Source organism: Dermacentor andersoni, chromosome 5 (assembly GCF_023375885.2).
Source record: "Dermacentor andersoni chromosome 5, qqDerAnde1_hic_scaffold, whole genome shotgun sequence".
Classification (NCBI taxonomy): Eukaryota; Metazoa; Arthropoda; class Arachnida; order Ixodida; family Ixodidae; genus Dermacentor; species Dermacentor andersoni.
Genome location: NC_092818.1, coordinates 90,367,778 through 90,394,388, shown reverse-complemented (window position 1 = coordinate 90,394,388; position 26,611 = coordinate 90,367,778). Strand labels below are relative to the sequence as shown.

At 45.7% G+C, this 26,611-nt stretch overlaps 1 protein-coding gene across 1 annotated transcript in view; it reads right to left on the bottom strand.

Annotated features, from left to right (window-relative positions):
* LOC126532002 (uncharacterized) overlaps nucleotides 1-25,638 on the bottom strand; it is a 73,015-nt gene extending 47,377 nt beyond the window's left edge. The window contains exon 1 of the mRNA XM_055070833.2: nucleotides 23,897-25,638. Coding sequence (XP_054926808.2) covers nucleotides 23,897-24,206 — 310 coding nt within the window. The 5' untranslated portion in view covers nucleotides 24,207-25,638. The remainder of the gene's footprint in view (nucleotides 1-23,896) is intronic.
* Nucleotides 25,639-26,611: the final 973 nt, after the last annotated feature.

Genomic DNA, 26,611 nt, shown 5'->3' with positions numbered 1-26,611 from the left:
GCAAGGCGGATACCTAGGTGGTGAATAGGATCTAGCCTTTCCAAAGCGCTTGGTGCAGCAGAATTATAGACTATTGATCCGTAGTCAAGCCGTGTTAATATTAGACTTTTGTAAAGTTTTAGAAGGCACCGTCTGTCGCTTCCCCAAGATGTACGTGATAAGAGTTTCAGAAGATTCATAGTCTTGAGGCACTTTGATTTCAGATACTTCAAGTGGGGTACAAAATTAAGCTTACTGTCTAAAATGATTCCTAGAAATTTATGTTCATGGCTCACAGATAGCCGCTCTCCATTTAGATGTATTGCGGGGTCCGCAGGTATACCTCTCTTGTTAGAAAACAGGAGGCATGTACTTTTTTGTGGGTTTAGCTTGAAACCGTTTTTGTCCGCCCACATACATAATTTATTTATGCAAAGCTGTACTTGCCGCTCGCAGATACTTAGGTTACATGATTTGAAACCTATCTGGATGTCATCCACATATACAGAATAAAACATGCTACTTGGTATGGCAGTCTGGATCGAGTTCATTTTGACAATGAAAAGAGTGCAGCTCAGCACACCACCCTGTGGAACACCAGCCTCTTGCGTAAATGGACGAGACAGAGCGTTACCAACTCTAACACGGAACGTGCGATTGGAGAGGTAACTCTGAATCACGTTCAGCAAGTTGCCTCGAACTGCCATTTCAGACAGGTCACGGAGGATTCCATAGCGCCAGGTTGTGTCGTATGCCTTTTCCATATCTAAAAATACTGATAGAAAAAATTGTTTGTGGACAAAGGCATCTCGGATATTTGTCTCTATGCGGACAAGGTGAGCTGTTGTGGATCTACCCTCCCTAAAACCGCATTGAAAGGGATCGAGTATCTTGTTGCTTTCAAGAAAATGGATGAGGCGGCGGTTAATCATTTTCTCAAATAATTACATAGACAACTTGTCAGAGCTATAGGCCTATAACTGTTGGGTGAGGAAGGGTCGTTGCCCTCTTTGAGAATAGGGATTACAATTCCTTCTTTCCAGGCAGAAGGAATGTAGCCGGCAGAGAACATGGAATTGAAAAGTGACAGTAGTGTTTTCTGGGTTTCAGGGTGTAAGTGTCTGATCATCTCATACAATATTCTGTCACTTCCTGGAGCGGACTTGTTGCAACAGTTCAGTGAAGCCTGGAACTCAGCCATTCCAAATGGACGATTGTATGCTTCATTGGATGTGCCCTTCCGACTCAAATGCAGCTGTTCTGCTAGTCGCTGGTATTTTAGGAATGTATCTGTATAATCAGATGTCCTGGAAATGTGCTCGAAATATGCTCCTAGGCAATCAGCTTGTTCCTCAAGAGTGTCTGCTTGTGTGTTTACTAATGGTAGTGGATGAGTTTCACGGCCTTTTAGTTTGTTTACCCTGTTCCAGGCTTTTCTTTCGTCTGTATACGAATTAATGCCGGAAATATATTTTTGCCAGCTATCCCTTTTGGCACGGCGGCGCGTTCTTCTTCCTTCTGATTTTATTTTCTTAAAGCTGATAAGGTTTTCGATAGTCGGAGAGTCACGGAGCTGATTCCAAGCCTTATTCTGTTTCTTTCGTGCTTCCTTACATTCATCGTTCCACCAGGGAACACGTCGTTTATTAGGCAATGCATTTGTTTGCGGGATACATATTGACGCTACGTCGAGAATAAATGCGGTTAAATATGAGACTGCATCGTCAATACTGAGTGCACGAATATCATCCCAGGTCATATATGTTAGTTCTCCGTATCGCTGCCAGTTGGCTGAGTCAACTTTCCACTGGGGTACATGTGGAGAACATTCGTCCCATTTCCTTAATTTTAAAACAATCGGGAAATGATCAATCCCGTATGGGTCCTTATGTACATTCCACTCCAAGTACGGCACGACTGTACTTGAAACAATGGATAAATCTATAGATGAAAATGTCTTGTGTGCAACGCTGTAAAAAGTTGGCTCCTTCTTATTTATCAAGCATGCACCCGTTCTGAATAGGAAATTTTCAATCAGACGCCCTCTGGCATCACACCTAGAGTCGCCCCACAAGGTATGATGGGCATTTAAGTCTCCAACGACAATGTAGGGTTCCGGGAGTTGCGCAATAAAGCTATCAAATTCAGTTTTGGAGAGTTGACAGTTGGGAGGAATGTATAAAGATGCAATTGTCAGCAGCTTACTAAAAAGCACTGCTCTGACTGCCACTGCCTCTAGGGGCGTTTTAAGGGGTAACTTCAGGCAAGCAGCACACTTATCTACTATTATTGCGACACCGCCCGACGAGGCAAGGGCCTCGTTGCGGTCTTTCCGGAAAATGGCATACTGTCGGAGAAAGTTTGTTTGTGAAGGTTTAAGATGTGTTTCTTGGACACACAGCACCTTCGGGGTGTACCTATGTAAATGTTCCTTAATGTCGTCTAGGTTGTGGAGTAAACCCCTGACGTTCCATTGTATTAACTGTGTATCCATAATGTATGTGTTTTGTGCTGTGTCTAAGAAATATGGATTAGATTAGCTCACGAGACCTTTCCAGGCCCCGTGAAACGCGATCTCTCTAACTTCCGGGCGCGCTCAAGGGAGCTGCGCCGTTCCTTCGGCGGCTGAGACGCCGGATTTGTATTTGTGTCCATCACCTCGTTTGAGGCGGTGGATAGTGCCTGCGCAGCGGGCACGTTCGCGGGGGTGGTGGGCCTGTCTGCACGCGCAGTGGCCTTGGGTCCAACAGGCCCGAGGGTCTGCTGGTCCTCCTTTGTGGGGGCCGGTACAGCGCTGGCTGTTCCAGCCGGGGGGGCTGATGGCGTGAGCGCCGTCACACTCCGTGTGACTTGGGCGGCCGCCGAAGGATGTAGCGCTGCCCCCCGGCGCGCCACATCGCTGTAGGATGGACTAGATTGATTGATGGAGAAGCGTTTGCGCGCCTCTTGGAAAGAAAGGTTCATTTTTATTTTGATTTCGATTATTTGTTTTTCTTTTTTCCAGGATGGACAAGAACGAGAGTATGCGGGGTGATCCCCTTCACAGTTAGCGCAACGGATGGTGGAATTGCAAGTGTCGGACGAGTGCTCATTCGATGCACATTTTGCACAAGTAGTGCGCCCTCGGCAGCTTTGCGAACCGTGCCCGAACCGCTGACACTTGAAACATCGGCGTGGGTTAGGAATGTATGGCCTTACACGGAGTTTGCAGTATCCTGTTTCTATTGAGTCTGGTAAGTTGCTAGTTCCAAAAGTGATGATTATATGCCTGGCTGTTATTTCTTGGTTATCGCGCCTTATTTTTATCCTTTGTACCTTGACGACGTTCTGTTCTTGCCATCCTTCTAGCAATTCATCTTCGGTAAGCTCGATAAGGTCATCTTCCGAGATGACACCGCGCACTGTGTTCATCGACCTGTGTGGGCCCACAGAAACGGGAATGTCTCCAAATGCAACAAGTTTCGAGAGTTTGTCGTATTGTGGCTTGTCGCGAACTTCGAGTAGAAGATCGCCACTTCCCATCTTCGTTACTTTATAACCTGGGCCTATTGCATCAGTGATAGATTTGGCTACAAGAAATGGTGATATCATTCTGACTGTCTTTGTTTCGTGCTGACTGTGGACAACGTGGAATTTAGGAAAGGACACTTTCGGTTGCATGAAAAAGTTGAACTGTTCGTCGGTGCGCCCCCTCTTCAGGGAGCGATCAGGTAATGGGGGAAAAGCTTCTGCGATAAAAAATTCCAAAAATTCGGCGGCGATGGTGGCCACCCACCACGGAGCCCAACAAGGGGACGCTACAGGATTGGAAGCCTGAAGACGCCAGCCATGCATCGCCACTATAACCTACTACAAAGTACCCAAGGTTGGATAATTACACCAGATTAACCCTTGCCGCCAGGAAATACGGAAGTAAAAGAAGTGAAGAGAAGACAGGAAAGATGTAAATGTGGGAGAGAAAGACGAAGATTCAAGATGAGCACAGGAAGAGGCGACTGCCGATTTCCCCCGGGTGGGTCAGTCCGGGGGTGCCGTCTATGTGAAGCAGAGGCCAAAGAGGTGTGTTGCCTCCGCCGGGGGGCCTTAAAGGTCCAGACACCCAGCATCGGCTCAACCTCCAGGATCCCCCTTTCCCCAGACACGGCTAAGCCACGCACGGCTACACGCGGGAGGGTCCAACCCTCGTGTGCTCGGGTACGTGGTGTCGCAACACACCAAACGCCTGCTGACGCAGGCGCCCCTGCGGGGAACAAAATTATGAGTAGTACGACACGTGAAAACACACAAAAGAATAAAAATTAAATATAACACTTTCGACACTTTTTCCACAAGCAAATAAACGTGTTCACCTATGAAGTGTGTCGTACTGCACATGCTCTAAAGATACAAGTCTACTACAATACAGGCGAGTTGGTTCAATCTGCAGAGAAACCACGCACACTGCACATATTAAAAGAAATACCCAGCGTTAGGAAAGAAAGAAGAAAAACAAGCGCGTTGAACTCATTTGCTGAAAGCCATAGAACAGGCAACTTGCAGTTGCTCATATAAGACTACTGCCATATTTAGAGCAATATTCTTCTATCTGTAGCAAATGAAGAAAATAATTGAAGCAACTTCGATAGCAGATTAATGCGTGCACACTTTAAAGGTAAACGAAGCCCTTGGGATTTCGTTCGACGTTGGAGAAAGACCTCTTCTCTCTTTTAAGCGTTGCTAGCCGGTATCTTTTTAACTTCCCTCATTGATTTCTGCAATTGTGGCTAAAGTCGTGACACTGTTTGACTTTTTTACTTGTACATCCGATGACGGCCGCGTAACATCACCTTTTATTTTAGCTTCTCATCCCCCAAAAAAGTGAAGCTCCAATCAGTGCTCATGCTTAGCCGTGTGCGCATTTGTCTGCGGCCTAGTCATGCCCGCAGTTCGACACTGAAACAAAAGTGACGGCCGACAGCGGGCAAGAGAATGGTCTTTCGCACATGACCTTTGAAGACGTCGTTTTCCCCGTAGGGCCCGCGGCAATCAGGAAGAGAGTGCGACGACTGCCGAAGCCCTTCATGCGAGACGTGGGGCTCTTCTATACACACGCCCCTGATCTCAACTCAGGGGCAACTCAAGGCTCAGGGGCAACAATTGCCGTTTATGTATGTCACATTAACCCCGCCGGCTGTAACAGTACTACTACCACTGCCTATGGCGAAGAAAGTGACAAGACACATAGCGCGCACTAACATAATTTGCGCGGTAAACTTTAGCTACTGTGTCGTGAAAGTCGGGTGAGGCAATCACTCATGGCACGACACTGCCAGTAAGAGAAGAGCAGCATAACTTTAGTCGTCTGCCATTATGGTAATGAAGCGAGCTCTGCTCCCAGGATTTATTTATAGGCAATCTTTGGGAAAGCTAGGCCAGTAGTAAACACTCTCTGCTGTAGCTAGTTGCCCGTGCATTAAGACGCCATTAGTGTCTCGTTCCCTAGCAAGACACGCCAGTTCTTTCTAAACGCATTGCTTCGTTGTCGTCTGCGCGGCGGGTAGCTGGCGGATATGCAAATGCGTAGGTGTGCGCCTAATCAATATAGACGCCCGTGGCACGTCATGTATTACACAAGGCCCACATGCCCGCGCAATGGCCCCATGCAAAATGCCGCCGTATGCAACGGCGCACAGGCGCATTTTGTCTCCTCATTCATGTATACGTCAAACTGCATTACTTGCGAGAGAACCAAAAATAAATCAGGTGCTTACCCACTTCGGAGGTTTGAAACATGGGTCAATGGAATCGCTGCCGTCACCCACAGGCTAAACTTGTGGTGCTTGGTGCCCAAAAAATTTTCAACATGCATTGACGACGTCGCTACTCCTCTGGAGTCGTCAACTGGCTCTTAGTGAAAAAGGAGGTACAGGGCGACATCGCAATAAAACTACGTGAAGTTATGCCTTATTCTCGGTCCATGTGGTGCAGAATAAACAGGAGCCGAATGCGCAAACCATTTTGTTCGTAAATGCCGTTTGCTATTTGTTAGTCCTCGTCGCTAAGGAAGGAAGGAAGGAAGACAGCAGGAATAGGCGAAAAGACAAGGACGTTAAGTTCTCAGTAAAACGTTGGTTGGGGCTCGTTGGTACATGGTATTTTGAAGGTGAAAAATTCTCGTCTGTTCTCTGTGGGTTGTCCTGGGTCTTGCGCTGAATTTTTCGCCTTAAAAATCCATTTCTCACACCGGCTGGCTACCCTGTGCTGGGGAAAGAGGGTAAGGGGAATAAAAGATAATAGAAAAGAGATTAAAAAAAAGAGGGAAAAAGGAAAGGAGAGTACAGCGCTGCTTGCAGTCTGTCTCTAAGACCAGTTCTCCGCAAAAAAGCGCAACAACGCTTTCAAAGCGTTCTGTGCTGAGCACGGTCTAGGCCAGTGTCCCGGGACCCTCTTCTCTGACAGAGGGCGTTTGTCAAGACTAACACTCTTAAAAGTTATTTCCTGAGAGCCCTGAAGAGAGGACACTCGCAGAGAAGATGGGCGATTGTTTCCTCGCACCCACTGTTGTGGCATGTAGGGCTGTCGGCCATTCCGATCCGAAATGAGTAAGCATTCGTGAAGGCCATGCCAAGGAACAGAAGCGTCTCCTGAGCCCTAGATAGCCCTGACGGAACACGTAGCCGTAGATTCGTAGCCATCGCCAATACGTCCAGCATATGGATTGGCCAGAATTTTCTCCTACGAACAATTATAGTGTAAGAGCTTTTCTTTTGCGGATACGGGTCCAGTTCTGTAATCCACAACTGCCGATATGAGCAGCCGCAGTGGACGCCAGCGCAGTCAGTAGCCGACCACTCTAGGCAAATATGGTTCTCAGTGCATATCTTATTATTTCTTTCGTGGCTAAGCGCATAGCACGTGTCATCAGGTTGACTTTAAGGGTAAAGCACGTGCACTTTGTATTCGCTTAGCGTAAATCACACTTTCCTGTGTCACATTCGTTCATTATGCACCATTCGTGATTCTTCATGCTCCAAAATGAAGAATGATACGTAATTCGTGCACAATTACGCACGTTTCTTGGTCAAGTTTTTTTATATGTTGCCCTTGGCCGCAGATGCATGACGCCGAAGTTGTAATATGACTGTCAGGTGCTTAGCGCTTAGACGTGCGGTGTCAGAACTGCGTTCCGTGTAAAGTGATGCTGACTAGGCCCCTAGACGCAGTGCAAAACACAGATGCAAATTATACCGCTGACGTCTCGTCGTAGTGGAGTGTGGTCTGTTGCTAAGTGCATGCATGCAGTTTACATGCATTCGAAATCAGCCACACTCCAAGGAGCCATTTGGAAAGCGCTGGCTTCTTGCGACTGGTTGCGAATTTACTGAAAGTGCATTTTTCGCTCGGTCGCAGACAGCGCGGTCTCGTATTATGTTTTCAATAAGTGCCGCAGAAAAACAACAGGCGCTGTTTGCTTAGTCTGAAACTGACAAAGCGCTAGAAGATTACTCGTCTGGTCAACGCAAACCAAAATAAGGAATCTGACAAAGCGCTAGAAAATTACACGTCTGGTCTACGCAAACCAAGATAAGGAATCTGACAAAATGCTAGAAAATTGTACATGTGGTCAATGCAAAAAAAAAAAAAAAAATCTGCCTTTTTCGGTTTGCATAAAGCGTAGAGCATCCATCACGAAAGAATTGTCGCAGCATTATAATTCGCATATTTGTCCTTGTCCGTGCTGTTAAGAGCGTGTCAAAGTAATCTCATAACCTGGTAAGCGTCCGTGTTGCTTATAACCCATCATGCGGGTGACTGCGAATAATACGCCGTGCCGACGAAACTGGACGGTGGGGAAAATATGCGGGCGGAGCTTCCCGCAAGCCTCGTACGGTGATACGAAGGTAGAGACGTCTGCGACGTGGACAGGTGCCTGCGTTTCGGAGTAGGGCTCAAATATAAGTTTCACTGCGAGATACACTGAGTGTCTGCTAACCGGAGCCCCCCGGCTCCCGTCACGCCGGTTTAACAGGAGTTGTCTGAAACGACTGCGAGTTGAGCTCCAAAGGCGATTCGTAACGCGAACGGCGTATGCCCTGACACGAATGCTTGGCCACGCTCAACGCCGCGGGCTCCCGAATATCAACAATAACAGGGCCAGCGCTTCGAGAGAAATCCGTCGGGCTCGCTCATCACGGCTATGCTGCAGTAAACAACTGAAGGCCTGTGACAGTTTGCCAAGTACACCTTTGGCGAGAACAAATGCGGCAGTCATGCACGCCATAGACGGTACCCATAGGCTCCAGTAGCCTCGTCCGCGTTCTGCCAAATTGAGCATGCCGTGCAGCCACCACCTGCATGTTGCACATAAACAGTAGAACTGTGCTGCAGCCCTCATCATCACTATCCTCATACCGGCTTCGTATTCCTACCATCTCCCTGTCGTACGCACAAACTGTACGTTTAGCTAAACGTAGAGTTGCAGGATAGAGCCACGTCACTCAGGCCAACTTCACCACATTTATCTCATTAAGGTTTCTTTCTCCTTCTGTCTGCTAACTGTAAGAAAACATTTTTCGGAAGCATTAGAAATATAATATTACCACCAAGGCTACATAACGTTTCGATAACTTTTATGCTGTTTTGTTTATGGACTGCGCTCAGGGATCTGCTGTTGCGCCCACAGTTGAGAGATCTTCGTTTCTGCAAGGAATCCTTACCGCGATTGAGATACTACTCGGTCGTTGGTCATCTCGTGTGAACGTCGTTCACGTATATGCCCCGTAGTTGAAGTAGCTGTGGCGTGCTGGTGTGTCACGGGTATTAGACACGCGGCATTTTGTCATATCGTTGTCAGGCCTTATACTGAAGGCGAATATGTTCGCCATACCAAGTTAAAGGCGCCAGTGCAAGAGAGGGACACAAGACAAGAACACGCTTATGTCTCACTGACGCATGTCGGGCAGAAACGCTGTTTTGTCTTGTGTGGTGGCCAATTAAGACAATCATCAATCAACTAACTCCTGAACATGTTCTGCTCGAGTGTGCCGACACAGTGAGCTTTTGATCGTCTCCAGAACGCGGCAAAGTACGCACTACACAATCGGCATTTTTTTTTCATTCTCTCCTCCTGCTGGGTCTGTATAAACCGTTTTCATCATATTTTTTGTCACACTCGGCTCTGCTGAGTAGCTGATTGAAGTCGATGCAGTGTGTGTTTGCACTACGCTAGTTAATTTATTTTGTACAGGAATGTACGCATTCATAATGTTAGGAGATCCTTGATTATACTAAATCTGCTATTATCTGCTCAGCAAAACTTAATATGCGTAAAAATTTTCATGTTTTGCGTAAAAGCGGTGAGTCTGTATCAATGTGGAAACTCACAAAGCCTGTCATACTTAATAGCGGTTATTATTTGCGAGCATTTCAACCAACCAGGCCAATATTGATGAACTTATACTCTACATATTGCAGTCAAATTGTCGTTCTGAATAAAAAAGAAAACAAAGAGAATTATGCCCTATCCATAAGTTCAAGACGCTGCAACCAATAGGCATTAACGTTTCAAAGGGAGATTTACAATGTATTTGATATGCTAGATTTCAAGCTTTAGGCTACAACACTTAGTTTCCTTGCTTAGTGTTTATTTTCCCCTCCCTTTCTTTCCGTTCTTCTTTCTTTAATTTATATATTTATTCCATTTAAGTAACTCTTTTAATTGTTTTTTCTTTCACGAGCACCGTTTTCTGCCGCTCCTCCTACTCTCATTTAGAGAGACACAGTAGCCGACGACCACCAGCGAAGCAGGTATTAGGGGGTTGCTGTGCACACGGTCGTTGACATGCTGGCTGACACACGACCATGTCATCGGCCTTGGGCACAGCACCCCTTTATTCTGAATTTTGCACCCTCGCCGCTAACACACCTTCGGTCATTGCCGCACCAACCCGCCTTACGCCCTCACCCCTTTAGAAGAACCCTACCTATATGTACTGTGCCGAGGAAAGCGTACGTCGCCTTGAAAAAGACTAGTCCGCTTGTCGAAACGTTGGCTCCCGCTTTTACATTGTCCTTGTTTTTGTAACGAATACATCTATAACGTAAGCATTTTGTGAACACCGTCCTATAGACGAGATAAAGACGAAGCAAGCTTTTCTTATTTCTCTCTCTCTCTCTCTCTCTCTCTCTCTCTCTATATATATATATATATATATATATATATATATATATATATATATATATATATATATATATATATATATATATATGTTTATATATATATATGTTGGAAATGAAGGGAACCCGCACTGGGCTCGAGCGCTCGCACTGCGGGCCTGGACAGAGCGAAGATGGCTTGACGGAGAATAGAACAGCCGGCCCACATACCGCGTGATAGGCCCACATTGTCGCTCAAAATCGCATTTGTAGATATTTTTCCCAATAACGCAAGATTGCTGCCCACAACATATTTTGAATGCCATTCTTTACAAGACTATTTGGCCCGTTTCCCAAAAAATGTAATAGCGACTAATGCTCATTCGTGTGAAGAGAAGGCAGGCGGAGGAATCAACTCACCAACCCTCAATTGGTCTTTTTCACTTCGCCTGTCAGATTACACAACAATTTTTCAGGCCGAACTTCTGGCAATAGTTCTCGCTTTGCGAAGATTACCCCTTCATACTACAGAAGTTATTATCGTCATAGATTCTCTTTCTGTATGCAGCGCACTTCACGCGCCTACAAATTTGACAGCTTTAAACACGTTTTGAACATTAGCTCCGCCCTACTTAGGTTTAGTTCATTTAGTATGGGTCCCAGGCCACTGAGACATTCACATTAATAAAATTGCCGATTCCTTAGCAAGAGTTTCTTGAACAGGTCCGGCGATATGCATTTTGCCGGCAACTGCGTACATCACTGCAGCCAGATATACGCCGTTTTCTTTGACCGAAGACAAAAAAAAGCCTCTCATTATTAAAATCTAAAGATTTTATGGTCTACATTATTCTTGGAACCGATAATGGTATCCTAACCGGCAGTTCGAAGGATTATTTACAAGGGTGCGTTGCCGTATTCAAACACTTGGTATTTATTTGCACAGATCTGGTCTGGCGGTATCCCGTTTGTGCTACCTCTGCAATGAGCCGGAATCCATCGATCATCTTTAAGAGTGATCTATTTAAGCTAATGGTTATGCCGGCGAACGTGCGCAGCAAAACCTCGCCGAGCGATGATGTCTTCGCGGGCGCCGGCAGCCCTTCACCATAACTTGGCCTTACCGCGCCGTACGGAGGCCGCGCATGCGCACATACCGCGACGTCACCACGGGGGTATAAAAGCAGCTCCGCTCCGCCGCCCCGCCGGCAGAACAGCCGGATCTCCACGAAGTGAGCGATGGGCGACAGAAGAAGAGCGTCACTCCCGAAGAAGAGGGAGTGTGGCGCAAAAGACGCCACGCCACTACTCGAGAACGAATGCGACGACTTCGGTCCAATCGCGAATATCGCGCTAGTCAAGCGGCGGCGAAAAGTCGGATAGTAGCAGAAGATCCGGGGTTACGAGCTCACGTTACAGAGCAAAAGCTTGCGCGCATCTTAACGACTACATTATTTCATTCATTAACAGTTTATTTCTGATCTTCGCTTATTCATTTATTTTCGTGTTTTGTACTAGTTATTTATAAACTAATTTCATTTTTCTATCATAATGCTATGCGCTTCGTGGTCTATGCCCCATAGTAGGTTTGTGCCATTAATTGAGGCTTCATTATCATCATCAGGAGCAGCGAACGGGTGTTGTCTGTGTTCTCTGTTTCACAATGACGCAATCGCGAAACACGGAGCCATCGGATAATAATTCGCCTCCATCCGCGACCCTTCGAAGCGGACGAGTCCTTTCGGACTCGCAGTCACTACCGCCCGGGGACGGGCCTATACGGCGATTCCACGGCGACTACACGGCAGGACTGAAGCGCCGACCTTGTCTAGGCATTTTCCATGCAGACACAACAGCTGTAAAATATGGCAAGCAGCTCTAGTTCCGGCACCGGGTGCGCCGTCCACGCTTACCACGCCATAGACCTCTTCCCTATATTATCGACCTCTCAGCCACCAAACGATGCCGTTCACGCTCCCCTGGTCATGCTTCCGGCGGCAGTGAGTACCACGGCCTCCACTGCCCTTGGCTCCTCAGATGCCGTTTACACTCCCTTGGCCAAGGATCCCAGTGGCGTGAGTACTGCGGCCGCTGCCGCCGCTTCAGTGGGCGCGGACTCCGCCTCTGGCTCAACGGGCGGCTCTGTCGGCAGCTTGAAGGACGTCACGCAATCTTTCTCGCTGACATTGCAGCAGCTGGACTCCATCGTTTCGACAACCTCCGGTTTACCGTCTGCAATCTTAGCATCACTGGCTGGCTTGGAACTACTGGAGCTCCACGCATTTTAGAATGAATCCGTTTTGTGCATGCAAGTAGCTAAAGCGCTTGGCGCTCGCGATGCCTGGCCCGACAATACGATATGGCTGGTTGCAGCCGCGCGGCTTCGAGGTGGCGCCAAAGTGTGGGACAACTATGAAGGTCACATGCACCAGTACTGGGCAGAATGGAGTGCAGCTTTGACGGCTGTTTTCCACCCGCTCGCGTACGCCTGCAACAAACCCGACCAGCACTGCTCTTCGGGCGGATACTCTGCGGTACACCACCTTGGCACGGTAGTCGTGCCCAGCAGCACCTCGTCAGAGAAGACTGCGGGCAGCCCCGCCGCAAACGCCGGCTCAGCGGGTGTCAGCGTCGGCATCACCGAAGGCGGTGGGAAGCCCATGGCGAACACCGCTCCCGCGTCGCACCACCACCGGGCGGCGCGCATCAACAACCTACACCATCGGCCTCACCACAATCTTTAAACACGCAGGAAGTCACGGCTCGTCGTTCCACACGGTAGTCTACGCCAGCTCAGTCGCTGCGACGAAAACCCTGCGGAGCTCAGAATCCGAAGCATCTCGCACGCACAGCTGCGCCCGGGAAGGCTTTGGCAGATTGGCTCACCACCTGCCCCGCTGTAGACCCGCGAGCCATTTTAACACCACGTGTCTTGGACTGTGCGTCGGCTTCTGACACCGTACCAACACTTCCTAGAGACCGAGACCATTTTCTGTCCACAGCATTTAGTGAAATGGCTCAAAAACACATTATCGCGGGGGCGCATGGAGGTGCCGACACTACCACTGCAGGAACCCGACCTGCCGACGGAGATGCTTCCTGACTCCTCGGAGCCACATCGTTGGATCTCCACGCAGTCGCTCATCTAATTCGTGGCCCTTTACATCGCGCTGAGGGAGGCTTAGTATAAGGTTATCATCATCAAAGACCTGCCCGCACTCGAAAAACGTGCAAGATACGGCAAGAGACGCGCACAAGACCAGACGCGCAAGGCACGAGGTTTCTCTTCATGCTCGGTTGATTCCAGTGCAACAGCGAGCCTTGATCAGTCAGCGGCAACGTTGCGAAGAAGCGCGTGGCATTTGCGCCGAGGATTTCACTGTTGGCACGACGCGTCAGTGCGGCCTGCCGCGTTCAGTGTAAAAGATATCCTACCGTCCTTTGCCGAGTACTACGAGTTAATCGTCGGCGAGACATGTGACCCCAGCGCAACACTCACTGCCGACCCCCAGACAAGCTGGTTGCGCACAGGAAATCGTTAACGACTTTCGGTTAACGGTTTGAAACTAACCTTTTTCCATCACCAATGCGCCCTCCCAACCACATGAGCTGTCCTCAGCAGTCGTGGCCGAGTGCAATGAAGAGAATCCGCACCTGAACTTGCGCGCTCGGTTGCAGGCGCCGTCAGAGAGAAGACGTCGAGACGGAGGACAGCCGGTCCAGTGAATGGGTTTTGTATCTGTTCTCTCCCTCACAGTATATATAGTCATATCATAAGAAGCCAACAAACACTCACACGAAGGACAACATAGGGGAAATTACTTCTGCTTAATAAATGAAATAAAGAAACGATAAATTAATATATATCGAATGTTGTGGGTTCGGTTCCCACCTGCGGCAAGTTTTTTCATCCACTTCAATTACCATTAATTTATCGTTTCTTTATTTCATTTATTAAGCAGAAGTAATTTCCCCTATGTTGTCCTTGATGTCAGTAGTGTTTGTTGGCTTCTTGTCATATGACTAAGAAAAGTCGGGCCCCTCGGTTATCCCCCTTTCTTCTCGTTTATATATATATATATATATATATATATATATATATATATATATATATATATATATATACACACTAACAGGGAAACACCTCTGAAGCTTGGCAACAACAGTGTTCGGGTCAGCTACCAAACAAGGAACCAAAATTTGGAGAGCTCTCTCTAAGCGGGCGTGCAATGATCACACATGTAGAATACACCTGTGTTTGGCTGGCTATGTTCCGCAGCACTGTTCCACGTTTTGGCGGAGGAGCAAGCACGCAATCCATATAACGGCGAACAGAGCGTCTACTTCTTTTCTTTTTGCTATATTGTTTTTCTTTGCTGGCTAAGTTTAGACCATTTTCTCGCCTAGGTTATCGACCATGCCTGGCCCATCCCTAGGGATGCTGCGCCGATATATTCCAGGCCGCCGAACGCAAGAGAAACAACGCAACGAGAAAAAGTGCATAAATAAATGTATATTCTCGAGGCACATTCTAACTGAGAAAAATGACACAGAGATCGAAACAGGTCTTTCGCTTCGTGTGGAGCATGTTCGTAGCGTTGAACACACGAAGTATAGAAGGTGCTTCGACATTGCGGAATTCAGGAACCTCGTCTTCTCACGGGAGATGACTGAGCGCACTTCTGCTACAAACTGCGATTTTAGTTCAAGAAACCAAAACGTAATTCGCAGCTGCGTGTTTCCCAACTTCAGGGCATGCCTTTATCAACTGGCATGTTCGTATCATGCGACAGGCAATATATCACAAAGCAGACAAAAAACAGTAAAAAAATGCATTAATGTGAAAACTACGTCGATCCCATAAAGAAACGAAAAGAAGAGGCTAACATTGTGAAGCTAATTCAAGCTAATATTATACCAAAGGAATAGTCCTAGATGCTGCCACGAAATCTGATACCTGCAGTAACGACAAGAATATTTTGTAATGAAAGAACGCACCAATAGCTCTCCTGAGATGTCATCACTTATTTCAGGGCAACCTGCCCTACATTTAATAGCACCATTAGGCACACGAAATTAAGAGAGAGCGAGAGAGAGAGAGAGAGAGAGAGAGAGAGGGAGAGCAAGGACAGGAAAGGAAGGGAGGTCAACCAGACGAGCACCCGGTTTGCTGCCCTACACTTGGCCGTAAGGGGAATAGAAGCATGAAAAGAGGGAGAGAGTGAGCACTGAGTGAATGTGGGAAGATACACAGGAACACTATAAACGGTCTTTTAAGCCGGTGCACTTCCCGATGCTAACCACCCCAATTGCACGTTATTGAATTTTCACAAAATTTCCCATATTAATACAGCGCATCCTGTACACGTCCGCGGTCCAGTGATAACTGTCATCTGGCAGTGACAATCTCTTAAAAGTATGCGCGGCTGTCAATCTCACCTTGACAGCAACACTTTTTGTTACCCCTCCAGAGAGAGGGGCAAGTCCTGAATTGAAATGCGTTGGTGGTATTAAACAAGGAACATGCAGTATCCTGATGCATGTTGACTGCAGTAATGAATAACTCCCCTCATAAATTTTTCTGCAGAAATGATACGGGAAATGAGTCAGCGCTTGTACATCTGATGTGGTTCACCCAGTTTGGTGAAGGTGATTAAAGTGGCTACCATCCACTCTCTTGGCAGTGCGCCTAATCGCCAGAACGCATTATCCAGTTCAAGTAGGTGCTCGTAAAATTGATTTGCGCGGTAGCGGAGCTTGCGACCTATATGTACCTACTGACGTCAAGTGAATCACATACCTCACACAGGACTTCCGATCAGTGAAAGAGGAAATTTACTCGCCCGAGTAATGGCACCCGACATCAGAGGATTTACACAAATGAACCTCACGGATTTAAAATTCAGTCGAGTAAAATAGACGAGTACCCCATGAGCATCCCACGAGTTTTCGACAGGCGTGAGCAGATCACACGTTACCAAATAATCAGCATGCCTAGTTAGGACTTAAGGCAGTGTTATTCAGTCTTAAGGCAGTCCAATTGATGAGCTTGAGCAGTTCGATGAAACGAGCCCCGTTGTCACGTACCAACAGCTGTCAGCACGTATATTTACGGTCTATTGCATAGGTTGTTTGCCATGTTTCCGGCTGAGAAGCAACAAATCGCTGATGCCTCACCCCATTACATGTGAGGAGAGGTGCAGGTGCCTTTGAAGTGACTTAGCGGCATCCTACTAAGTGTGATATCATCTCATTCATGATCTGCAACTGTTTCTATTGGTTTGAATATGTTACAATCTCTTCTGGAGAGCTTGCTGTGGCACTAAACAAAATTGAAAGCGGAATATAACGAAATGGCTTGGAAAGATTATAGCCCAACCTAAGAAAGCACACACAAAAAGTCAGTTCCTGAAAGGAAACAAGTCAAGAAAGCAAACCGTTAATATCAACCATGTGAAATGTCGCTTCGCCGATCCACGACGTTCTCGCAATCCAACTAACTGAGTGCATATGCAGAGTTTTCGCCCCCGTATTTCACTGCACGGTATCGTTGCTAGAATAGGTGTAATAAGCGAGCGGGACGTCAAGAAATTGTGTGCACGTCTACCTCAACATCAACAATTAATAATTTACCATTATTAGTTAAAACTATTAGCTTGCCACGATAGAGGAAAAAAATCGGGGGTTTGACAGCCCAGCAGCGTTTATTGAAATTGCGCGCGTTATTCCTTTGCTTAGTAAAGGACCCAAGGCTTTGCGTTTACACCATATTAGCTCTACTTTCCCTGTACGGCAGTCGCAGCGTGTACGTAAGAGAAGCCCTTCGTAGTAAGAAGAGATGGCAGTGTTCTCTTTGCACGGATCCGAACCGTAATTCAGACGGTCACACGTAAATGTTAATTCTATAGGAAATTGCTGGCCGTTCCATCCTCAAGCAAATGAAACTATTTGCCATTACGAAGTGAACTCCAGTAATCATTATTGTGGCTTTTTAATGCGAAAGCATTACACGCCCCATTACGCGAAAATCCCGCGTTGTCGTCAGCGGCATGACCGAAAGATGCTACCGAGAATTACCGATGGTACGACGAGTAAAAACACGTCAAAAATGCTCGGATGGACGTCAGATTTGTCAGGCTGATTTCTGTAAACAAATTCAAATAATAGAATTGCATAACATGTTGGTGCATTTCGGTCTGGGTGGGAATCGAACCGAGACCTCCGGGGAGCGAGACGAGCACGCTTCTCCGAGGCCACGGTGGATAAGCAGTTACGATTGACCAAAGTTGTGCATAGTGCGTGTGTCATTGCCTCTAAAGTGTCACTTGCTCTTCAGATTTCATCGGTGCTGTGTCTACTGCAATCACTCTCGACGGCAAATCATCAGCTTATAACATGAGCTGTGCCTACAGCGTGCGTCATTGCACACGTCACGTCGCTGCCTCCCACGCTTGCTCTTCGGATTTAATCGGTGCTGTCGGTACTGCGATGCACTCCGAGGCGTCTACCTGAGCGGCAATATATTATACGTGGTCGTCCACGGAAACACGCCGCAGAAGACGAAGCAAGGGAACACAAGAAAGAATGCCGTGCAAGTTCACAACATGCACGACGACATACGGATAAATACCCAAGTGAAAACATTTCCCCAAATTGGCTACAATGCTACCCCATTCCCATACGTAAGCAGTCTGAACAGTCGTTGCCGAACTTTTTGAAGGCCACTTCGCATGACTGAGTGTCACTTTAGCGGCGAGGTGGCACGTGAAGAAACAAATATGCTGTCCCGTGCAAAGGAGAAAGCAGGCTTTGTAACATGGATGCACGGCCCGAAGCACGACATATCAGTATGATGTATTAAGGATCCTAAGAAAAAAGAATGAAGGAGCAGGCTGTTTTCTAATTCGGCTCTTTTAGGACCGAGAACTAGTTTGAGGTTATTGGCTCACTGATGTAGTAAGTTATGCATTTACGTTTTGACAAACTCATTACTTTAATGGAAAAGCACAGCCTCTAAGCTTTCTTACATCACGTGGTTCATGGACCTTGTGTGCGAAAGCGTAGCGTCGACCGAGACTACCACTATGCGAGAAAAGCATACAGTAATAGCATAACCGGCAGCCACTGCTCAAGCTAAGCGAATTATTAGGACCATCATCTCCGTGCCAGAGGCAGCCCTTTGTAAACCACAATTTACGCGTTTACTGCAAGTCGTATGCCAGCAAGTGTGAGTGAGGCTAGGCAAAGCAAGTTATCTCGTACGTAAAAGCGTGTTAACCCAAATGGTTTACCCGTCCCGACCAGGATATTAAACTTGCTCATTATCATAAGTGATAGCAGTCGAGCAGGGCGTTTTTTCTTATGGCTTACATGAACATACCGCCGAACTAATCGTACATTATATTGTTTTCGGAAACAGTCACACAAAAAGGAAATGAACCTTTCTGGGCAGAAGACATACAAAGTTTGCCATGGGAGCACTTGAAAAATACAATAAAAATAAAAAAGAACACGCTGAACCCGTTGACGCTACTTTACGTCTGAGGCGGCCCTCAGTACAATTTCAGCTGGTCCTCTGCTTTTCGATTACTGTAAACAACAAGAAATCGCTTGAGGTGCCTTTTGAAGATTGAAATTATGAACCAATATGTTTATGTTTTGTTATTTATCGCCAGCTTCCTACTTCAAAAGGGCATTCTACTTGGGACATATGAATGCGTCGACTAGGGTTGAAAAGAAACGAAAGCGTGGTGAATCGGTGAGCTGACCTTCTTAGGGGATCTTTGCGGTACTGCGTGTTGTTTTGAAACATGTAAATTAGAAAAGCTGCCGTTGCAGTGAAACCAACTTGTGTGCAATGAAGCCAATCTTCGCTAAAGTTAAAAAAGAAATGTGCCCTAACAATAGGTATTTGTAAAAGAAGCTTACGTTGGTCATGCTTTACGTTATAAACAAGCTCCTTTTTGATTTTTACCGTCCTCACAGGATTAAGGCGGCTCTGACGAGTTAAGTAAATCTGTGGCGAATCTTCAAACCTTGATCGAAATACTTCAGCTGAGTTTATGCAACGACATACTTGTTATGTAGAGACATACATATTATTTCCATGTAAGCACAAGGACCTGTTGACATCACCCCCCCTTCTCCACCCCCCATCGCGGGAGAGTTGCGTTTTTCGCGTTGTGGCATGTGTTCTGAACTGCGTTTTGCAGTGTAGCGGATACGTGCCCGCTCAGAAGGACGGCAAGACGTGCATGGCTCCACGCACGTGACGCATGCGACAGCGGATTACACTGTATCCGGGACGCGCCCCAATTTGATTACACCATTCCTGGTATAGGTCCTCTCTACTTACTCAGAAGCCGGTTGAGCAGACGTGCCAAACAACAGGATGGAGGCGAAAGGAAGCATCTCTTTAGTGAAGGAATTATGCCCTTCAACACCTATATTTGTTGCTGTCAGCATATTTAGGCACAGTTTGTAGTTTCCATTCCGTAATTAATATACAGACGAGGCCGGTCAGAGGCATAATTGTAGGGCTAAAACTTTTAGGCCATACAGGCCCATTTGTTAAATATGTGCACGCCTCTGTCGATCTATTCGGCAGGACTAGGTCATCAAATATTGAAGGACTCGCGAAGAAAACTTCGCTTTAAAAAAAGCAAATTGGTTTTACTTCGCGTTTACACCTTACACATTGCGCAAGAAATATACCGCATGCTTTGAATTCCGGACAAAATGCTTTTTTTTATTTTTATGTCAAGCAGTACTGCAAAGAATCAAAGCATATTTTATGTTTGGATTGGAAGTTTTAGTTAAGTATAGCAAATATGACATAAAAATCAACATTGCACTAAAATGTGTGACGTAATCTTTGTGTATATTCTCGAGCACACAAATTAGAGGCATATTCACGCCTATAATTTAAAATTTTGCCATACCATAGTTCCAACCGACGCGGTGCGCATTGCCCAACTGCATAAGTTCCATACACACGTGCAATAATCGGGCTGCTTCCATGCCCAAACTAGACACTTTATTTAAGTATTCGATGTACTACGGGTGTATTTTGCTTATGTACAGCTGCAGCCAACAGATGTTTTGTTTTATGAAAAGCAGGAAGAACTATTCCTTCTCGGTATTGCTGTTTCTTTCTGACTATTGCTGTTTAATTGTGCTACTCACTTAGGAGTCAGATTACGAAGGCTGTTGCTACATTCACTGCCCCATTCTGATGCTGCAATGCCTTAACCATCGGTTGGTGAATAACACCGTTACCCACATGCCAAAACAAAAATGTCAACGCAAAATCGTCACATACGCCTTTTCTCATGCAAGAGATAATAGGCACTGAAGGGTGAAGGTTATTCCTTTGTGAGCCATAAGACCACCAGAGAAAAACAATATAACTGCGCCAAATTGCCTGATTACAGAACGTTTGAACATTCATGTGTAAATGCAAGCTTGAATATTTGTGAATGTTGTTAAAATTCACTAAAACGTATAATTATACTATAACACACTCCTTGATAAATCTGATAAATTTCCACATTTGCTGCGATGAAGGGTTGTGTCAAACTTCAAAGAAACATTTTAAGACCTTTCCACAACGCAAAATTAATCTGCTTCAAAATATCAAGTGGCAAATAGTGCAACGACTGCGAAAAGCCCAATACCGAATACGTTGACCGAATACTTGGCAGAACAGATCTGTCTTTTGAAGACTAACGGCATATATTGCATGTAATTGATCAGCTAGTGTGTCAGAATGTGCTGCCTCTCCCTTATTCAGAATACTTTGCGCAGCTGTTGAAAAAAAAGAAATACATCACCCTTCGCGGCATTCGGCTATGCATCAACCCTATGCACCAACTTCTCGTTCAACTATATAATGAAATAATTGAAAAACAATCAGATTCTTATTATTAGATCATAGGCTGTACAAAAATAAAAAACGCAGCCGTTAATATCTTCAAATGTACCGTTTTCTAATGAATGAAGTTTCCCACAACTTATGTTTCCTATGTTTATACAAGTTTCCTATGTATATTTACTAGGCTGTGTTTTATGGCTAAAGTTCGCGAATTAAGGAACCTGCGTGGGGTAACCCTTTCACCAACAAGGGAAACGAAATTTAGAAAACTGGAATTTGTTCACAGATAATATTTGAAGAACTGAAGAGGCAGAAACGTGCAAGATCCCTATTTTAATACCGCAAGAAATGAAAAGATGTAACAAACTACTATTACCTCGTTAAAAAAACATGTCTTGCATGACGGTAACGAACATACTACGAAAGTAGAGTTACCTGCTACTTCCTATAACTGTAGCAAACAGTTTTCACTCCGTACATTTCTTTTTAATACAGTATATTGTGCTCATATTTTTTATTCAGTCAACGTTCACGTTGGCTTCTTCAGCCAGTCACAGCGAAAGCTGATTTAAAATGACGGCGTTCAAGATTTCAGCTCAAGTTTCCCCTAATTCACTCATGCTGGATATAGTTCTGCCTGTCGGAGCAACAGAAGTGAGGTAAGTATAATAGTTGGGAACGCAAGGAGATATCTTTGGACCTTTATGCTGTACTGTTACGTTTTCACCTGTTATATTTACCCGAACTGATGCGGTTGACTCTGGCCTTCTGATCACTAGCAAAATTAAGAAGACATGGTTCTCCATTACAATTCATAAAGAGATCATGTTGTCTTTTGCGCAAATATATTTGCCCAAAGTGCAAAATAAGATATTCCTTCACGATGCGTGCCAATATGACCACTGATATTACAAATACAGTGATGCTGTGCAAAGTCTCGCATATTTTCAAAGCGCCAGGGGTGTATGTTTGCCATCTCACGATCCGACTCTAACACAGATGCTGCGTTGCAGCACTAAGGCATCAGCTTTCACTACTGCACCTGTGTAAACAACTACCTGACATTCAACGTGGAGCCGATGTAACGCGACATGAAACAAATAAATTACAAATCACTGGCTACAAAAACTGCGCGTGAGTTGTCTCTACAAATGAGATATACGCGAAATAACGTTTATTTCAAAATGATTGACCGTCACGTTTCAATTCAAATTCTGGAGTTGGACACAAATTGCTTTGCATTCGCATTTGATGTCAACCATGTCCAGGCACGACGGTCTTTCGCACGAAGAAACGATTGTCAGACATCTCGAAAAGCTTCGCTGTAAAACTAACAAAGCGTCAAGTTTACAGCTCAAACTCGGTTACACTATTAATTAAACTAGACATTATGAGACATTCAAAAGGGGCAGAATTTATGTGCGTTGTGAGGTATATCCCCACTTCCTAAGCGACACATTTCATAACTCTTTGTGAACATTCTGATACTCTCACGTAAGCTGAAAATTTATAGATAGCGTTTTTTCGCCTTGGATGCTGCAGCAGATGCCTTTTACAGGACTACGATACCTCTTCTTGGCTCCCAGTTATAGATTTATAACTCTATGCTTGAAATACTTATGTTATTTATTTTCAGCAAGTTTTCGAGAAAAGCTAAATATAAAGCCTTAAATCAAGATTTTGCTTCCTGCAGTTGGTAGAATTTAGCTTTCTCTCTTATATGCACCTTAGTTCAGCTGAATCTGTCTGACGGCTGTCTAGTGGGACAATTTCTGCATTTTGTATGTACTTGAATAGATAAATTTAGGTCAGCCCCTAGATGAAGTTTGCAGTCCTTGCACAAAGGTAAACATCTTTCAATAACCGCATAACTTCTCTGTCAATAGGAATCATCACTCAAAGATGGAAAAAATATACACGAGAATTATGTTCCACTGTTACCATGCGAATTCCTGAGCAGGTCAACCATGAAAACTATTGTACGTATATAATGCATGAACCTTGTATTTTAATTTTCAGCTGTACGGTCATAGAGGGGTTGTGTGTTTTCTGCATATTCTTGGATTTGTCTAATGATAGTTGCAGATGTCAGGACAAAATAAAATACCGCGCATCTCGTCGAGAAACGGTCAGACAGCCTCACAGCATACGAAACAGCACAAATTCCGGAAAAGACCGTTACTGCATGGTGGGAATTCGTAATAACAGCCCGATACTGAAACAGGCTTCCAGCAAATGTCGTGAATATAGAAAAGCACAAGGAGTTCTTTTTCCTTTATGGTAATAGAGCCTTACATTCTCGATTAGTGCATTATCAACATGTACTTGATTTCCGTTACATGAAGTGTGAGTTTATTGTCATTTTTTGAGTCCTATAATCTCCGCTTCTACCTTAGTCCTAAAGAGAACGGGTTGTAGTGGTAAATAAATAAATAAATAAATAAATAAATAAATAAATAAATAATTTGCACTACGCTTAGAAACACTAGTGTGAATGCAGAATGTACTTAATATTAATATTATTGCCATTGTCAGTGTCATTAATGCAAGGCTTCGCGATGAACCCTGTGTACCTTACTCAGATACTAAATGCCCCTTAGAGGTCAAAGTATTTAAAAACAGTAATCGATGCGTGTGTAGCATGATGGGATATAAAAAACTGGCTGCGTGCAACGAATGAAACGCTCATTAAGCTCGGTACGTTATTTTCATCGCGCCCTTGGCAGGTGCTCACCTACAGTGCTCACAGTACAGTAGTCACGTAAAGATCTTAGTGGAGAGGCTGGTAAAAACGAAGGGTATATGACAACAATAATAAAAACCATGCGTCACAAGCTTTCGTTCATTGCTCAGCACACAGTTATTTTCAGTTGCAGATTACCTATAGATGATATACAGGCACAGACTTACCGTCCCTACGGGTCCTGGAGAGCAACCTTGCCGTCCGAGTCTGAGGAAGCAGCGGCGATCCCGAAGCAGACGCTGGTTGTTGCGGAGGAACTATTGCCAAAAGCAACAACAGTGGTGATGTCACGAGCACGAAGGAATGTGCGGTCCTATGGAGCATGAATGTGCTCATGTATGATCCCCTTTTGTCACTGGCCATCGTTGATAACATCCGCACCGCCGCCACTCCAACGTTCAATCGACCATGGCCGGCTTCATTCGATGTTGCATCTAGCGGGAACCCGACTGCTTCAGAGCTTCTGCCTACATGCATGCCATTACAGTGTCCTCGAAGCTATGCTAAAGCAGCGCCGTCGATATCGATGAAACTGTTCTGGCTACTGTTCTAATCATCGGCAGAGGACCGTCCCCCCGTACCTTGTCACACACGAAAGTTTTCAGCGTAATAAATGTGGTGTACAAACAAGCATCTCAAACTTCTCTTCTTACGATTCATAAATGCCGTGATCGCGAAAGGTTTTAGGAGAATTTCTAGAATAGTCATTGGGTTTCTTTAAAAGTAGATTACAAGTGATCTTTTGAGGGCACCATAAAATATCAGTATAAGAAATCAGTTTCTTGTCAATGGCTCTTTTCCATGAACAAACCATCAGCATTAGATAACTGAAGCACAAAGCTAAATATACAGCAGACTTAGAAAGCAAATGGCGTCAGTGGACCTAACGCGGAATTTACCTACAAGTGAATCGGAACTCCCGCCCAAAAAAAGGGCACTGATTGAGCCTGGCCGACCACGTGGTTCTGACTGAAGTTCGATGTTTATGACTATGGCTCTAATTTTTGCATCATTTTCACTATTTTCCTGTATAATACTGCATAGAAGACAACTATTCCATGTAACGTTAGCGTAAATTGGCCTCGAAGGATTTAATACAAACATACAAAAGCACTTGGGCCAAAGTTTAACTAATTTCTAGTAGCTGCACACGTGCACGATGTTCGCGGTGCAAAACGCGTAAGCACTCATAACAAGAAAAAATAGCGAAAGTCAACGTAAGATTCCAACATGTATCTTCAATATTGCTCAGCGCAATACACAGAGCGCAACATACGCATATAAAACATGTACAGGGTCACATAAACCACAATTATTTTGCTTTTACATGACATGTGCATTTGAACCTACGGGACTTTCTAAAAAATATAAACGCTTAACCAGCGCCCCATTTCTCAGCAGGAGAAATACGCACCCAAAATGTCTGCCGTCATGTGCTTCTGCATTTTTTACATGAGTTATGAGACCCTTTCGAACCTATGTACTGCTAAAAAGATTTCTACAGAGCTCGTGTTCGTTCGTACACTGCTTGCAGTTGGTCTTCGGGCAACTTGCTACCCCAACGTCCTGCAAGACAGATCGGGAAATTCCTTCTGAAGTCGGCGTCACCGTCTGACGCACATCACGCCGCCACCACCACCACCAAAAGTGATCCACGGACACGCATTCGCAACAATCGCCACATCGCTCGTGCAGAACGATGACGGCGCTCGTCGGGCGAGACTACAAACGAAGCGCAGCAGCAATTCCCCCGTCGTCCTTCGAGCAGCAGCGAAAGGTCTCAGAGCGCGGTCGCACTTGATGACAGCGTGTCGAATACCGAGCGACGTGCCACACTCTTGCTCTCACCCACTGACGTGCGGAGGCTTTTCATCGCCCTCCGGGCCTGAGCGCAAAACGGCAGCACCAGTGTCGGGAGCGGACGGGGAAAACGTCTCGCTCGAAGGTAGGGTGAGGAAGGGAAAGCAGATAACTTACTCTCTCCCTCTCTCAACGACGCCCTTGCCTTAGCTGCTGGCGATGGTGGTTCGCTCTAGCCCGCGCTGGAGGTCTTTCCTCTCGTCTTCGGAAGAGGGAGGCAGTGGCAGAGAGGATGGGATCGAGCGGGCAGTCAGAGGGACACGAAGGGTGCGGAGCATGCGCATTGAGGCGAGGAGCAAGCGGCCCCTAGTCCCGCCGTTACCGCGAGTTCCGCGCCCGCTGCCTGATCCCCCTCCAACAGACACACTGCACCTTTCTACCAGTGAGATAGCCGGTGCGTTCGCTTTACCTGCTGCTTGCCGTTGGTTTTGATGTTCGCCTCGTGCGTGACTTGTTCGCGTTACATATAAATTTCACGAGGTAGGAACTCAGTCAGTTGAAAGCGTAAGGAGATAGAAAAGACGAAACTGGCATGAAGTGGTCGGTGATCTTGTTTCATTTACTTTGCGTATTTGGTGAGTGGCACTCAAAAATGGATGCAGGAACGCGTGTTTGGGTGTTCTCATTTCTTTTGTACAACCATACTTTCTAACGTAAGTTTTACGTAGTGTACAAACTGGGGTAGCGCGAAGGTATTTTAAAAGCGAATAAAGCTTTCTATTTACTAGGGCCATTTGTGCGCTGCTAACTTTACGGAATGGTCAGGGCTATTGAATAGAAAACATAATTGCTTGCTTACTTCCAGTATCGGGCTAGGCTACTAAGGTTTTTCTATATTCTCTGCGCCATCACCTGAATTAACGCCTGTCAGCTAGGGGTATGTGTAAGCTAAGGTGAAAGCTATGACAACTCTGCGAAACGATATGAAGTCTGTAGAAGTCCTACATGCAATAGAGCTCGTCTGCTGTAACACCTGTTCAACAGGTTGCCTTTAGTGTTCGAGAAAATTCGACTTTATTAAT